The sequence below is a fragment of the Oxyura jamaicensis genome, chromosome 1, assembly GCF_011077185.1.
Source record: "Oxyura jamaicensis isolate SHBP4307 breed ruddy duck chromosome 1, BPBGC_Ojam_1.0, whole genome shotgun sequence".
Classification (NCBI taxonomy): Eukaryota; Metazoa; Chordata; class Aves; order Anseriformes; family Anatidae; genus Oxyura; species Oxyura jamaicensis.
Window position 1 is genome coordinate 40,049,109 of NC_048893.1, and position 15,352 is coordinate 40,064,460.

General features: G+C 42.8%; 1 protein-coding gene across 1 annotated transcript in view; it reads left to right on the forward strand.

Annotated features, from left to right (window-relative positions):
• Positions 1-8,549: 8,549 nt before the first annotated feature.
• The window catches only part of ZDHHC17 (zinc finger DHHC-type palmitoyltransferase 17), a 72,320-nt gene continuing 65,517 nt past the window's right edge, over positions 8,550-15,352 (forward strand). The window contains exon 1 of the mRNA XM_035334564.1: positions 8,550-8,701. Within this exon, the coding sequence (XP_035190455.1) occupies positions 8,639-8,701 (63 nt within the window). The 5' untranslated portion in view covers positions 8,550-8,638. The remainder of the gene's footprint in view (positions 8,702-15,352) is intronic.

Genomic DNA, 15,352 nt, shown 5'->3' on the forward strand with positions numbered 1-15,352 from the left:
AGCAATTCCAGGGAAGTCTGCCTTAGTCCACTGTAGGAATCATCCACGCTATTTTGACTGTTACTTCAGCCTATATAGATGGAAATAACACAGTCATTTCATTCAAAATGTCTTAGCATCTAAAGACTTTTTTTTAAAAAAAGAGTTTGAAAGGGGGAGTTGGGGGGGGGGGGGGCCTTCTCTTTCTGGAACTATCTTGTTACCCTAATTACCCTGTTATCCCATTCCTGTTTCTGGAGTTATCTGCATTCCCAACATATTGTAGTGTTTCTCATCATGCATGGCTTTTGATTTTCATTTTCATTTTCTCAGAAAGGCAGCCTTGGAATAGCGCATCTATAGATTCCCCTCCTCTCCTAACCCAGATTTTTGTACAGCAGATTAGAGCTGCATAACAGCACTGTCAGCCTTAATGTGACAGCTCGGCTCTCTTGCATTTATTCTAAAAATGGTGCCACTGGTTCACTCCCTAGAGCTCCTAGGCTTGATTATGCTGGCTATACACCTCCTATACACGTCCTCAGTGATTCCCAAGTGCACTGTCTAAACACACAACTTTCCATCTCCCACAATTCTGTTTTGTGTTGTTATTGTTGTTGTTGTTTTTAAGAATAAAATTTCATCATTCAGCAGTACTGAATATTAATGATACATATGAATGTTTGAGTTTGCAGTTCAGATTGAACATTTTCATACAAATCTCCTACATGTTTGCTCTGTGTTAGTTTTTATTTATTTGTTTGTTTGTTTATTTATTTTAAACCCCTCAACTATGGGGCTTAATTCTTCATTTAGTAACTTCAGTATTCTGGCAGTCATTATATGAATGACTAATGTCTAATGCAAGAAATTCAACCCTAAAACCTTGTCCATTTTTTTCTCCAGATGAATCAATGAGATGGCAGACATTGCTACTGCCTACATAGCCTTTCTTAGTCCAGGGCAGGTACCTGTTGGTGCTACCACTCTTTCCCATTCAAACTTAGCCTAGTTCATATCAGCACCAGAGTGCTTGCTGGTAAGTAATGATTGATGATATTAAACATTAATTAATATTCACTACAAATTAAGGAGAAACCTAAATAAGATGGTAATTCATACAACTTTTTCTGTCACAGTTTTGAAAGCTTATCATGAGTGGTGTTGGCTTATTTTGTCTGTCCTTAATTCCAGTGCTATCATAAATCTAAAATATGTGCATGGTGTAATTTAAATACTTCAAACAGCCAATTAATTGCCCTCTACAGAATTAAAATTTGGAAATAAAACAACTTCCATTAAAAGAATGTGAACAATAGAAATATCAGAAGCTTTCTGCTTTTAATCTATCATTTTCTTTCTTACTACTTTTGATGAAAGTTTACTTGTTTTATATTTTGTTCCTGGTGCTATTTATTTCTTTTTCTTTTACATGAATGCAAACAATCTTTCATGCTCAGTCAATGGGCAGGTCCATCTCTGGCAATATGCTGCCCCTGAGAATGCTCTCTAGATGACTGCCATGATGAAAATGACTGCAGCTCCTGAACAGGATTATAACACAAAGTATTCTATCATCATGCTACCTATAAAAGTGTCTTATAAAAATGTCTTATGAGTATGTTTGGGCATCATCTTAATCACTGAAAATTAATTCAATCAAGCTAATAGATTTTAGTTTGTAAAGGGGAACAGTATAAACCTATCATGCTCCTCTGAGCTTTATTTTGAACTGGGAGGGGAAAATATTTATTTCATTTGATTTAAATTACCAAAAATTATTCATTTATTGGCTTTCAGTCAAAGACAGTAACTTAAACTCCCGTGTTCTGTTTCTTATTCTGTTATTCAGCCTGCTTCAAATTCAGTTCCTGAGGAGCCTATATTTCCATGAAAGGACACTGTAATTGAGTATTTATTGCTTCTTTTTCATTAATAACTCTCTAAAGAAGTAGCATGGCTATTTATTTTATTTTATTGGTCTGTTCTTGCTTTTCAGTTTGGCGGTGAGCTACTCCCTCAGCAGTTACTGATGTTTCAGTAATACATCCTTTGGACATGCTCTGGACCTTCTTCAAAGGCAGTTGGAATAATCAGCCCAATGTATGCGAAGAGAGGTCTGGGAGAAAGAATACTCAATGAAAAATGGCAAACGAAGTTCATGAAGTGAAGTCAGTCTTCATTTTCAAGTCTGTTCGTCTTCCCTTAAAAATATTAAGCATAAACCAGTGTCAGATGTTGCATGGGGCTGCACCACATTAGTTGTAGGTTTGCCCCAGTTTGCACAACAAACTGGTATACCTGGCATGTTCCTGGATGTGTTAAAGAAAGAGCTCTAGGGAAAAACTCAAAGGAGACTAACAGGTACATTAAAATATGTTTTAGTAGACCTATTAGACATATTTATGCATTGGGTGGTCTAAGTAGTGAGCAAGCTAATAATAATAACTTTGGTTATAATGAACAAAGAAAGATGAAATTATGCTTTGGCATTAACAATAGCAGCAAAGCCATCCATGAGTATAACATGAGGCCAGATGCTCAAATTAAGATGAGTGGGAAAGAGGTGTCTTAAAGAAAAAAAAGAAAAAAAAGGAAAAATAATAATAATAAAAAGAGGGCATAAAAATGTTGTTAGATTAAGCCATTCATTTTCTGTACTTGTAACTCATTATGAATCATTGAAGAATTTGTCAGCATGTGGAATTGTGTCAACAAAAGTAATCACCTGTGGAAAGAATCTGATTGTTTTATGTTATTCATGAGCCATACCTATTTGTTGGTAGTATGATTATTTTGTCAGGAAAGATGTATACAGTGAAGTGACAAAAATACCAAAAGCCTAAGAGGTTGCTATGCTTAGTAACAGCCTAAATTTAATGTTCACCTCTCTGGTTGTGTTCAAATGCTAAATCATGATTTAATTAAAAAAAACAAACAAAAACCTATGCTAAAACAAAAACAACAACAACAAAATAGAAAGTAACTGAAAGAAGCTGTTTAGAAAGATATATTGTATTGACAGGTTGAGTTCCTTACTGTTTGAAATCACAACTTTAATAACAATTAACTAAGCCTTTTAGGATTCCAGAAACATATTTAACATCTTGCAGTTTGTCACTGTCATGTATATGCTTATGTCATCAGCATTATATTTTAATAACGTTAAGGGAGAAGCTCATTGCATTTAATTCAATGTAGAAATCTGGGCTTCAATTACACTGTGGGAAGCTACATATAAAAACGGTTCCCTTCAAATGAAATGGGTAACATCTTTTAGTGTTGCAATGGGCTTTCCAGCTTCCAAAGGCTAAATGGAGAATTTACTCACTCTGGAAAGATGAGGGTGAAACATCAGCAATGCATTATTTTTCTGATGCTTTCTTTCAAACACCATACTGGGCCTTTTTTTTTAAAGACACTAATCTCCTGGAGACTTTCTGCAGGAGAAAAGAGGCTGCACAGGGGAAGAGACGATCCTGTTCCATACCAATAGTCCTGAAAAACACCTATCATCTGCAGACCAATAACCAAAATTATGGCTTGCTTTCTCATCAAAAGAAGCTTGCCTCAACAGATTTATGCAAGAGGACTGAGGAAAAAGGTGGCTTTTTCTGTTTGTACCACTGTCCAGGTTGTGTTTTGTAATTTACAGCGGTTGAGGGAGCACCCAGACATCAGATAATAGTTAAGCTGGGATTTTCCCACCTTTTCCCCCCTCTTCTTGGGAGACTGCTGATACTGCATGGTATCTAAAACTGCCTGCCTTGATATGTGGTAGTATTTGAGAAGTAGTAAAGGTAGTATATACACCATGTTGGAAGTTCCTCTCTTTACAGCAGTGTAAATCAAGACTAACACGACTGAAACGCAGAAACACATCATTATAAAGCTGGAGTAAGAGCGCTGTCAGGCTCTCTGATGGGATCCACAGAAACAAACTGCCTGCCACAACTGCCTCTGCTGGCTGTGCAGAGCAGGGGAGCCCAGCAGTGCATGGTAGTAAGGCAAACCTTGTCACTCGCTGATCTCTTTTATCCATAGCTCTGTCTGAGTTGCAGTGGCACATTACAGTCACACAGTTGAGTTGTACTGTCACCAGCCATCCCAATCAATTCACTATCCTGATTTCTGATATGAATTCTTCATACTTAATATTCTCCTAATGTGCTTGCTTTGAGATCATTTTCATCGGGATTATGTTTTTAAAGACAAATTCCATGGAGCTATTTGGGCAGAATGAAGCAAAATAAACTTCCAATTTCCCCACCAGATGTGGCTTTCATTGAAGATAAATGACTTGGATTGTTCTTATAACAACTGGTTCTAATTTGACTTCAGATATAATTCCCTGCCCAGAGTGGGGCAAGAGCTGTTTGTCATCCGTTTAAATATTTGTCTCTAAGTGGTTAAACTGAGCATTTTGGGGCATCACCTAACCTAACTTAATTGCAAGATGGTATGAAAGGAAATCCGGTAATGATGTCATGATCCTGTCTCAGTTACATTCATATACAAATGGTTTCTTCTGATTGCTGAAGACACCCCTCCTCAACAAGAAAACGGTCGTACCATACATTATTTTTTCTCCATTTTTTTCCACATTGGCACATTGGATGGAGAAAGGTCATTTGTGAATGAAGCTTCTTTTCTTTTCTTTTCTTTTCTTTTCTTTTCTTTTCTTTTCTTTTCTTTTCTTTTCTTTTCTTTTCTTTTTTTCATTCTCCCTGCTGTTGAAATTGGCTCACTAGTTTCATCTGAAATTTCCCTCCAGTTGTCTCCTGCTAAGCTGAGATAAAATCTAGTGAGTAAGAGTTTCTAAAAATGCAAAGGGCCTACAGCATGGGATTTAAAATGAAATTACTGAGGCAAGTTTCATGGTTGGTGGCAGCTGGCCTTCCAATAGCAAAGAACAAAATGTGAAACATTCATGAAAATACAGGGTGCGAGACATGTTGTTAGAGCTAAAGGAGTGAGGTTCAACTAGACAGATATTAGGACAACTAAAAGACGCTGATCCCCACAGCGAAGAACAACCTACACAGCCTTTAAAGAACGGTATGCTTCTGAGCCCAGTGCACACTTAAACACCCAGTAACATGGTCATGCTGTAGTAGTTTGGCCTGCAGAAGCGTGTCATGTAAACGCTTCAAAGAACCAGAGCCCCAAACATACCCAAAAGGAGGCCACCTGGGAGTGGCTGTAGTCACAGGCTTTCGTCGACGCAGGCTGGTCAAAACCATGTGAGAACTGGGTACTCTTCATCTAGAAGGGAATGCGGAGAGTAAGCTCGGACTTGGATAAACCCAAGTGAATTACGTGCTTTGTATGCTTATACATTTAGATGGATGGATGCAATTAGCGACAGAGGAAGCACAGAGTACATGAAGTAACATGATTAGAAAATGCTGCGTGGATAGCTAATAACGAAGATGTAAAACCTTGGGCCACAGGAGTGCTGAGGATGTCACTCCAGTGGTATTTCATTTTTCCTCTGTTAATTACATTACTTGTGCTGCTCTGCAAACATACCCAGAGAACAGGAATGTGATATGCTTCCAGGGATATTTCAGCCACTGCTACTGAAGCTACTTTTTAGGGTGACTAAGCAAGAGAAAATTTCAGAGAGGCTAAGTATGGAGACAAATCCACTTCGTGGTGTTTTAATTAGAGTAGGATTAGTGAAAATTACGTAGGAGAAGTGAAGGACAAACACAGTTCCTTTAAGGATGTTCATTCTTGTAGAGTTAGAAAGGGTATTTTTGACTTAGCACTTATTTTTGTGCTAAGACTTTCCAATATTTTCACTACATGTTTTGCCTGCCAAGAGCGCAAACATTTAGCTTGAATTGTAGCATTTAGTTGCAAAGGTAAACATTGTTTAATTGCACTTTTAGTCATTTTAATTGGTAACGCCATTATACAAAAATACTACTAAGACATGTATATCTTTTATTTCACGGTCACATTTCACACTTTTGTAGACGATCCAATCTAAAATAGCTGCAAAAAAATCCTTAGTACTGAAACCTGCATATGGGTGCTTATTTTACAAATATATTATGTCTTGTCTCTGCCAAAGCTATTTTTTTTTCTAACAGTTCATTCAGAAAAGGTGAAATTCATGCTGCATAAAAGAGAATCATACTTACTTCTCATTTAAGCTGCATTTTGTCTTAGCCAAAAATTAAAAGGTGTCTGGACATTGACTCCTTTTTTTTTTTTTCTTTTTTTACAGTGGTTAATGTAAAGAAGGAAGGAAGGAAGGAAGGAAGGAAGGACGGACGGACGGACGGACGGACGGACAAGGATCCATAGTGTTGGTGAAGTGTGCTTTCTTTTGTCAAATTACAATCTAAAACTATTTTTCAGTGTGCACTGTGTTTAGCCTCTATCATAGGCATGTCCCTACTGCATACCGAGTAGGAAGCACTGGAAAAAAACCTTTGGTCAATATGAAAAAAATTCACACATCAGCTACTGATCATTCAATGAAACCACACAGAAGAGCATTTTCTGCTATTGATCAGTAAAAATCTTGGCATTTACAAGGCATTTTTAATCTGAGAACTTTACATTGCTCTGCAGCAATAATAAATTCAGACTACCCCTCAGAATTAGGTGTCATAATACTTGATTTACAGATAAGCAAAGCAAAATGTAGAGGAGCAAAATAATTGCTCAAGGTCAGGTAACAATTTTCTCTCAGAATCCAGAAAAGCATCTAACCTTTTTACATTTGTGGAAAATAGGTGCAAACTGCATCACCACAGCAGGTTATTAGGTTTGTATCTGCTGTTGGCTTACTCTGCACAGATGTTAAGTGTGTCCGAAGTGACGATGTGAGACAGTAAAGAACCATGTTTCCAAGCGATTCTGTTACGGATAAGGAAATGATTTTCTGAATAAAAGGGAGATTCCGTTCTGAAGAAGGAAATAATGGGCCGCACGTGAGCTACATAGGGCCTCAAGTTCAACAGTAAAAATTCTCTGTGCAGATGTCTCTCAGAACAGAATTGGTTTCAAAGCATGTGGACCCGTGAAGAACAGAGTATAAATAGGGAAATGGCAGGGTTTGCGCTTGCAACCCACTTCAGAGCAGAAATTGAATGTGCCAAGGGATGAACCATAGCCTGTTTAGACTTGTGAGGAAATATAATGTGCATAGTAAAAATACTATAAGGATTTTTGGTTATTTTATGACCCTTACTTTTATAATAAATAAATGAAGAACTGTAGTGATTTATAGAATTTCTATTTCTGCGGTTTGCAGGAGGTTGAAGACTCTGTACTTCAGGCAAACCAGATTACAAATTATATCTAAACTCTTATATGCTTAAAAACATGCAGAGTTAAAAAAAGATCCTCTTCTGTATACCGTGTGTTGTGTTCTGCTCTTTTAGCACTTGGTACCTTCACATTTCAAGTCTGTGCTTTTGGACCTGTTCCATACTCGTGGTTTCTAAATCTTATGTCATCCTTCTTCCTGACAATTTTAATCCTGTATTTATTTATACTGCAAAAAGATATTTATGGTTTAACACTTTAATAATGCTGTAGTCAAATTTTATTAGTGCTTCTCTGTTGCATTTTATACAAGATAGGAATGTAATGAAGAGCATATCATAGTGGGGTTTTAGGCTTATGAGCTTAATGTATTATGATACAACAAAATGTATTATATAAAGTCCCTTTCTCAGAAAGGCAAATGAGAGCACCACAGATATGACAACATAAAGCAGCAATCAAACCAGCAATAACACTCTGTGATTGGAAAAACATTTTTTATAAAAATGTAATTTGTAACAGTGGGCATTTACATGCGTTTCAAATGGAGAGCTTTAGGATTGCTAATCTTGTCTGTGCGTGTGTTACACGGCTGGTAAGAACAGCAAATACAACCAAAACACAACAAAACCTATTTTCCTCCCAAAAATCTAATGTGACCCCTGAATGCTCAGCACACGGGTTGGCCATTTGGGTAGCGCGTGTGGCGGGATGTAAGAAATGTTTGGTTCAGTTAGGCACCAGCGCTTGGAAAGGATCCTTTGTCGACTTTCTGAGCATGGTGGTGGTTTACATTTATATATTTATTTATTATTTTTGAGCTGATAGTAGAAATGTTGGAATCCTCTCTTGGTCTCTTCCTGTGCTCTCTTTGCTGCTAGTAGGCACGACGATAACTTCCAGAGAACCGGACAAGCGCTACCCGGGAAATAAACCAACGTAACACTGACAGAGGAGTCCTCATTTTGCTTCAGTTCCAAATAACAAGGATTTAATCCAGCTGAAATTTCTCAGAAACCACAAGCCGAGGGCGGCATCCCCAAGCAGCAACGCGCTCCCAAGGGGCACTGAGGCACGGCTACCGCCCACTGCCCCTTAGCACCCGTTGGTGCCTGTTAGCGCCCGTTAGAGCAGGTTGGTGCCCGTTAGAACCCGTTGGTGCCCGTTAGCTCCCGTTGGTGCCCGTTAGCTCCCGTTGGTGCCCGCTATCGCCCGTCGCTGCCCGTTACCGCCCGCGGCCCTCACTCCCCGCCCCCCCCCCCTCACCGCTCTCCTCCCTCCGCTGCCCTCAGCCGGCGGCGGGGGCGGGCGGGGCCGGCCGGCGGCGCGCGCGCAGCACCCGGCATGCAGCGGGCGGCGGGCTCGCTCCAAGATGGCGGCGCCGCTGGAGGAGTACGAGAAGGAGGCGGGCTGCGTGCCCATCCTGCACCCCGAGGTCGGGCCGCGCGCGGCGACGGGGCGAGGCCGCACGGGGCGGCAGGGCAGGGCAGGGCAGGGCAGGATGAGGCACGGCACGGCACGGCACGGCACGGGCCTGGGGCTCCGGCCGGGCAGGGCAGCGAGGCGAGGCGGGGCTGGCAGCGAGCGGGGCGGGAGGTGCCCCCGGGCGGTGCCGCCGCCCCCCTCGGCCCGGGGTGGGGGAAGGAGGCCGCCTCCTGCTGGCCCCGGCCGGCGCTGGGGGTGTGGGGGCGGCTGTCGGTCCGTCCGGCCGTGTGTCCGGCCTGCCCAGCCTGCCGGTGGCCTGGAGGGGAGGAGTGGGGGCAGGCACGGCGGAGAGGGGGGGGGGGTGTGCTCGTGTTGTGTCTTCGCTCCTCCCGCGTGGGGCTGCGGTGGCTGCTCAGAGGTGGGGGCCCGTGGGGTGTGCGCACCTCCCGCGTGGGGACTGGATCCTCAGCCTAGGGAAAGAGGAGTGCGTATGCCAGGCTCCGGTTTCTGCTAAGCAGATGGCAGTGTTTTTCCTTAAACAACGTCTTATGGACACTTTTAGCCTTCCCGATGACTGAGGAGGTTCTGCAGGCCTCTGTGTGCGACTGTATCCTACCCGCCCCAAGCCGTGCTTCCTTATGACTTTAAAATGGAATCACCTGTTTTGAAGGTTCAATAGCAAAGTGTGCACTCCAAATGTGTTCTGACTAATTTATTATTTTTAAGTGATATAGACGCTTATTTTTAAGACGCTACACATTTCTTCAGAGCCGCTGGAGCGGTACTCTCGTTTCCAGTGTCTGTTGTTCTTCAGAGGTGACAGAAGTTCGCAGTAGCGACCCAAACGGATGGCTCTACCTAAAAGAAAATACCCTGGGCTTGTGGAAGGCTTAGAGGGAAAGACAAAAACTATAAAATGGAATAAAAAGCCTGTGCAAGCTGTTAGAAAGCCATGGCGTTTTAAATGCTGTGGGTTAGTATTTGTTAGGTTAACTTCATGTAATTGCTGCATAGTGGGCAAATGTGTCTCAGGTTAAACTGATGAGCTTCGCTGGCTGGGTAGCCTGGTAGACTTTGTTACTTGCTCACTTTTATGCACTAAAGGAATGTTTATTGAGGAAAGAAATTAATATAACATTGTACCATAACGCCAACCCAAATGTGTTAATTTGCTGTCAGTACTGCTACTCTTGAGGTTTTGTAGTTGGATTTGTCTGGAAATGTTGAGTATCTGACCAGTCAGTACAGTCAGTCAGATGCTCTCCGGCTCTATATAAGGGTAGTGTTTGCGTGGATCTTCGTGGGTGTTCCCTTAGTCCTTAAAATTCCTTTATGCAAATCAGCTTTCACAGAGAAGGATGTTTTAAATGTTGGTGGCTGTGAAAAGAGTGTTTATGGAGTGTCTTTAAAAGCATGGGGATTCGGTACCGTAGGGGGCTGTGCTGTCACAGCCCTGCTCACCGAGCAGCGCGGTGCCTCTGTGGTCAGTGGTTCTTCTGAAGGTCAGCGGCCTTCGTGCTCAGTGACTTCCACCTTTTAAGAAAATAGCACCATGTCCTTATGTAAGTGGTGACGTTGGAGCGTATAATCGGTTCTTAGGTTTGTGTACACAGAAAAGTGATGCTTTTTATAGGACTGTCATAATCTTTCCCAGTTTCCCGTGTTTCGTGCTAGTGTTATCTCAGTGTCATGCATCTTTTTCAGATATCTTTCTGTGCTTTTTTAAAATTAGTTTTGTTTCTTACTGTCTTTTTGTTTGACTAATTTGAGCTACTTTCAAAGTTTAAGAGGCTTTTTTGGAGAGGGAGGTGTTTGGTTTTTATGTGGACTCTATGGCTTTGTGTTTTACCATGAGGTATTTTTGAATGCTGTAGGAAAGATGGTCTTAGAAATTGGGAAATGTTGCTTAAGTACTTAAGTGCTGACAAATTTATGTATTTGTTTAATTATGAAAGGCTCAGCGTAAACAAGTGACCCAAGTAATTTTTGGTAACAAGAGGTAAAAACTGTTCTGAAAACGTGAATGCTTTAGGAAGCTGATGGTGTGTGACTGCTTTTTATGGTGCGTGTTTTTTTGTTGTTGTTGACCGAGTTTGTGGGTCTTTCTCCCAGTTGAAAGCCAGCTTAATTTATTTAATGGAAACTTGTTTCCAAGGGTATTCTTTCCTATCGAAGTTCAGTTTGGTGAACTACTGCGATGATCCTGCTGCAAAGCATACAAACATCATCTTAGTCATGAAGTGCAATAACCACCAGCCAGTTCGCGTCGTGTGAGCACTGTATGTATGGTCTTACAGCAAATGATAAAGGGATGGAGATAGCTGGCCAACTGTTAGGTCTCCGAAGTAGTTGCTGGAGGGAATTTTTCCTGAAAGCCTTGCAGGAGCGAACCTACAAGACTTGAGACGCTTTTGTGAGTGATTTGGGAGTAATTACAAAATTGTCGTTAATAAAACTTGCAGATGAACAAGATGGATAGATATTAAGCAATGAGGATGGAACAACTGTACAAAACTATCTAGCACTCACATGAAGTTGTGCTAGTAAAACAAAATCCACCTTTATGCAGACATGTTCCAAGTAATGTGTTGAAGATAAGGAAGGTAGGCATGGGACTGCATCCAGAAATATATTGACTGGTGGGATATAAATATGAACGAGCAGTTCAGCAGAAGCTCAGTATGATTCTGTGACTAAAAATGTGCAATATATCCCTTGATTTTTTTTTTTTAAAAGGTGGTTTACTGATCAGGAGCGAGGAGATGATTTTTGGCTGAGCTAACAATGAAATGCTGCGCTGAAGTTTTGAGTCTTTAAAAGTGATTGTTGAACACTGGAAAGTGGGGAAGAGTTTAAAAAACAGCTTTAATAATGCTTTGTGGTGAAAGGCTTGGAAAAAAATGTTCACATTGTTAGAAATAGTGAGAAGTGGCTTTTGGCAATGCTGTTACTGGGATGAAGCGCTTTATTTAGTATATACTTGACAAGATCCAGTGGCTGGAAAGTGAAGCCAGATGGGACCGAACTGAAAGGCACAAGTGGTAAACAGTGAGGGCGACTAACAAAGGAAGAAGGGAACTGGTGCATTATCCAACCCCTGATGCTTCCCGCTGAGTTTGGGTGCCTTTCTGCAGGCTAAATGCAAGCTTTTGAATTGGGCGCACCAATAACGGGTGCTTCAGATCTGTGCCTATAAATGAGCTTTGGCCGTGTTGGGCTGGCTGGTTCTCAGAGTGGCGTGTCGCTGCTTTCATGCACGTGGGTTCTTCAACATGATCAGGGTGCGCATGGATGGCCAAAGAGAGGGAGTCCTCCGGACTTGCATCCTGGGGCACAGACAGTGTTGGCTGCCCTGCAGTGTGGTAGTTCTCCTGCAGAAGCCGGGATGCACGTGTGGGGCACCCCAGCATGGGGCATGGCACTGGTCTGGGCGGTCTCTGCTGGGTTGTTTGCTCCTCCCAGTGTTTAGGTCACCCAGTGATGGCTGCAATAGCAAGCTCCACTTCTGTCTGAGCAGTGTAGCATTGGCATGGGAATGCTACTCTACGCTACTCTAAACGGTCTTAATAGTCCTTACCACCTTCATTCAGTTCCTTGGGTCTTCTAAACAGTTCTTTTGATGCCATCTTGACGGTTCTGCGGTAGGTGATGATAGGGTTGGATGTTTCCCTTCGAAACAAAGGAATTGTGGGGGAATACTTAGGAAACAGACTTTGTTTTTATCCTTCCTTCTTCTTGTTTGCAAAATATTCTTGTGTGTGAGTTGATACTGCCTGACCTGCCGAAGGTATTTCAGCTGTTGAGGACTGTGCTTCTTCTGACCTGATGAGAACTCTTCCTGGAGAGGGAGTTTTGCTTCGTTACGACCATGGAGCACGCTCTCCAGTGCTATTAAGCTGCGCTGGATAGGTTGAGAGAGGTGGAAGTTACTGATAATTAGAAAAGTCTTGGTGGTAGGAGTTGATTTTTTTTTTTTTTTTGGCTTATTCTGAAGTCAGAAAAATCTTCTTGCAAAATTGGTAGAAATCTTTGAGTTATGGGTTCTGGCAGGAATTCTCCGAGTTTGAAGTCTTCATTTTTATCTTTCTCTCCCCCATGGTACATAACCACCTGGGAAGGTAGAAGCACGGTATCTTCATGATACCTCTTGGTGGTGGCTTGATGAAGATGGGTAAACTTGCTGTACCTAGCTTTGGCTCTCATTTTTTCCATCTTAAATATCAGAGAAAGGCCTGATTTTACAGTCTGAGTCTATTCCCTATGGGATTCTGTTGATGTCATGGAAGCTGTGCTGGGGTGCAGATTGTTCCTGCTTGTTCTGTAAAGGTATGGAAGTGACTCTGGAGTTTAGTCAGGGTCTCTCCAGAAGTTAAGCTTACATTTGTGATCTCATTCAGTTGTTATTTCTGGCTTTTTTAGAAAAAGGAGGATGGAACTGTGAAGTCTGAGAGAAGTTCACATGTTTAATACTGAAAGTTGAATCTTGTTTCATGTATAATGGTTAGCTTCATAGGATACGAGGCCAGAGGGGGATGCAAGTCTAAATTTAATCTGCCTTCTAATGCAGGCATGGAGATTTTTTTATGAAATAATCCTTTTTATAGTCAGGATACTACTTCTACAGTAAAAAAGAAAATAAAATCTTGCAGTAACAGATACTACTGTATGGCTGGGCAAGTTGCCCCGAAACTTAATTATTCTGTTAAAGACTTAAACCTACCTCTAAAATGAATTTAATTTGTTTCAGATCATTAGGTCTTGAGAGATATCTATCCAAATAAATATATACAGGCCTATAATATGCAGATGATTATCAGATCCCTACACTAGAGCTATGGTCTGCAGTCATACTGAATCTTTGGAGTATCTTAAGACTTTTGTCATCTTTAAGTGTTTTCAGGGCATTATTCTGAGAGCAATATAGTAGCGGGCTTGAGAACAGAGCACTTCACTGCTGCAACTGGCCCTGTGTGACTACTGCTAAAGCAGCTGGGAGGATGAAGAACCACGCGCTGCAAGAGAAGATCAGGTTTGAGACGTCTAAGGAACCTGAAGGGGTGCACAAGTCTATGGGAGCTGTTGAGATGCATCCATGGGTCCCGAGGGAACGGGCAGATGCAGTTGCTATGCCACTGTCCATCATACCTGAGAAGCTGTGGCAGTCTGGGCAAGTTCCCACAGACTGGAAGAGGGCAAACATAACCCTCCTTTTAAAAAGGAACAAAAGAAAGACCCAGGGAGCAATAGGCCAGTCTCACCTCTGTGCCCAGCAAGGTCATAGAGCAGATCCTCCTGGAAACTATGCCAAGGCACATGGAAACTAATAAGGTGACTGGGGACAGCCAACGTGCCTTCACTAAGGACAGATCGTGCCTGACAAATCTGGTGGCCTTCTACGGTAGCGTTACTGCATTGGTGGAGAGGGGAAGAGCAACTGATGTCATCTCCCTGGACCTGCACAAAGCATTTGGCACTGCCCCACGTGATATCCTTGTCGCTAGATTGGAGAGACATGGTTCTGATGGATGGACCACTCGGTGGGTAAGGAATTGGCTGGATGGTTGCATTCAAAGAGTTGCAGTTAACAGCTCCATGTCCAGGTGGAGGTCAGCAATGAGTGGTATTTCTCATGGATCAGTATTGGGACCAGCGCTGTGTAACACAGTGACATGGACAGTGGGATCGAGTGCACCCCCAGCAGGTTTGCCAATGCCACCAAGCTGTGCGGTGCAGCTGACACACAGGAGGGAAGGGATGGCATCATGAGGGACCTGGGCAGGCTGAGAGGTGGGACTGTGTGATCCTCATGAGGTTCAACAAGGCCAAGTGCAAGGTGCTGCAGCTGGGCTGGGGCAATCCTAAGCACAAATGCAGGCTGGGTGGAGAATGGATTGAGAGCAGCCCTGAGGAGAAGGACCTGGGGGTGTTGATTGATGAGAAGCTCAGCATGAGCCAGCAACGTGTGCCTGCAGCCCAGAAAGCCAACCATGTCCTGGGCTACACCAAAAGCAGTGTGGGCAGCAGGGTGAGGGAGGGGATTGTCCCCCTCTGTTCTGCTCTCCTGAGACCCCACCTGGAGCCTGTGTTCAGCTCTGGGGCCCCCAGCACAGGAAAGACATGGACCTGTTAGGATGAGTCCAGAGGAGGGCCACGAGGATGATCAGGGGCTGGAGCACCTCTCCTATGGGAACAGGCTGAGGGAGCTGGGGTTGTTCAGCCTGGAGAAGAGAGGGCTCCGAGGGGGCCTTACAGCGGCCTGCCAGTGCCGAAAGGGGGCCTGCAGGAAAGCTGGGGAGGCACTCTGTCAGGGAGAGTAGCGATAGGGCAAGAGGTAACAGCTTTAAAGTTAAAAAAAAGGTAGACGTATATTATATATAAAGGAAGAAATCCTTCACTGTGAGGATGGTGAGGCACTGGCACAGGCTTCCCAGAGCAGCTGTGGATGCCCCATCCCTGGAGGTGTTCAAGGCCAGGCTGGATGGGGCTTTGGGCAACCTGATCTTGCGGGTAATGTAGAAGGTTTGGAGCTAAATGATACTTCAAGGTCTCTTCTAACCCAGCCCATTCTATGATAACTTTCACTTTCTTACTCTGTTCTCCATATGCACAGTTCCTTGTAGTGGTCTTGTTGAAAACTGCATCACGTTGGAAGCATGTACCC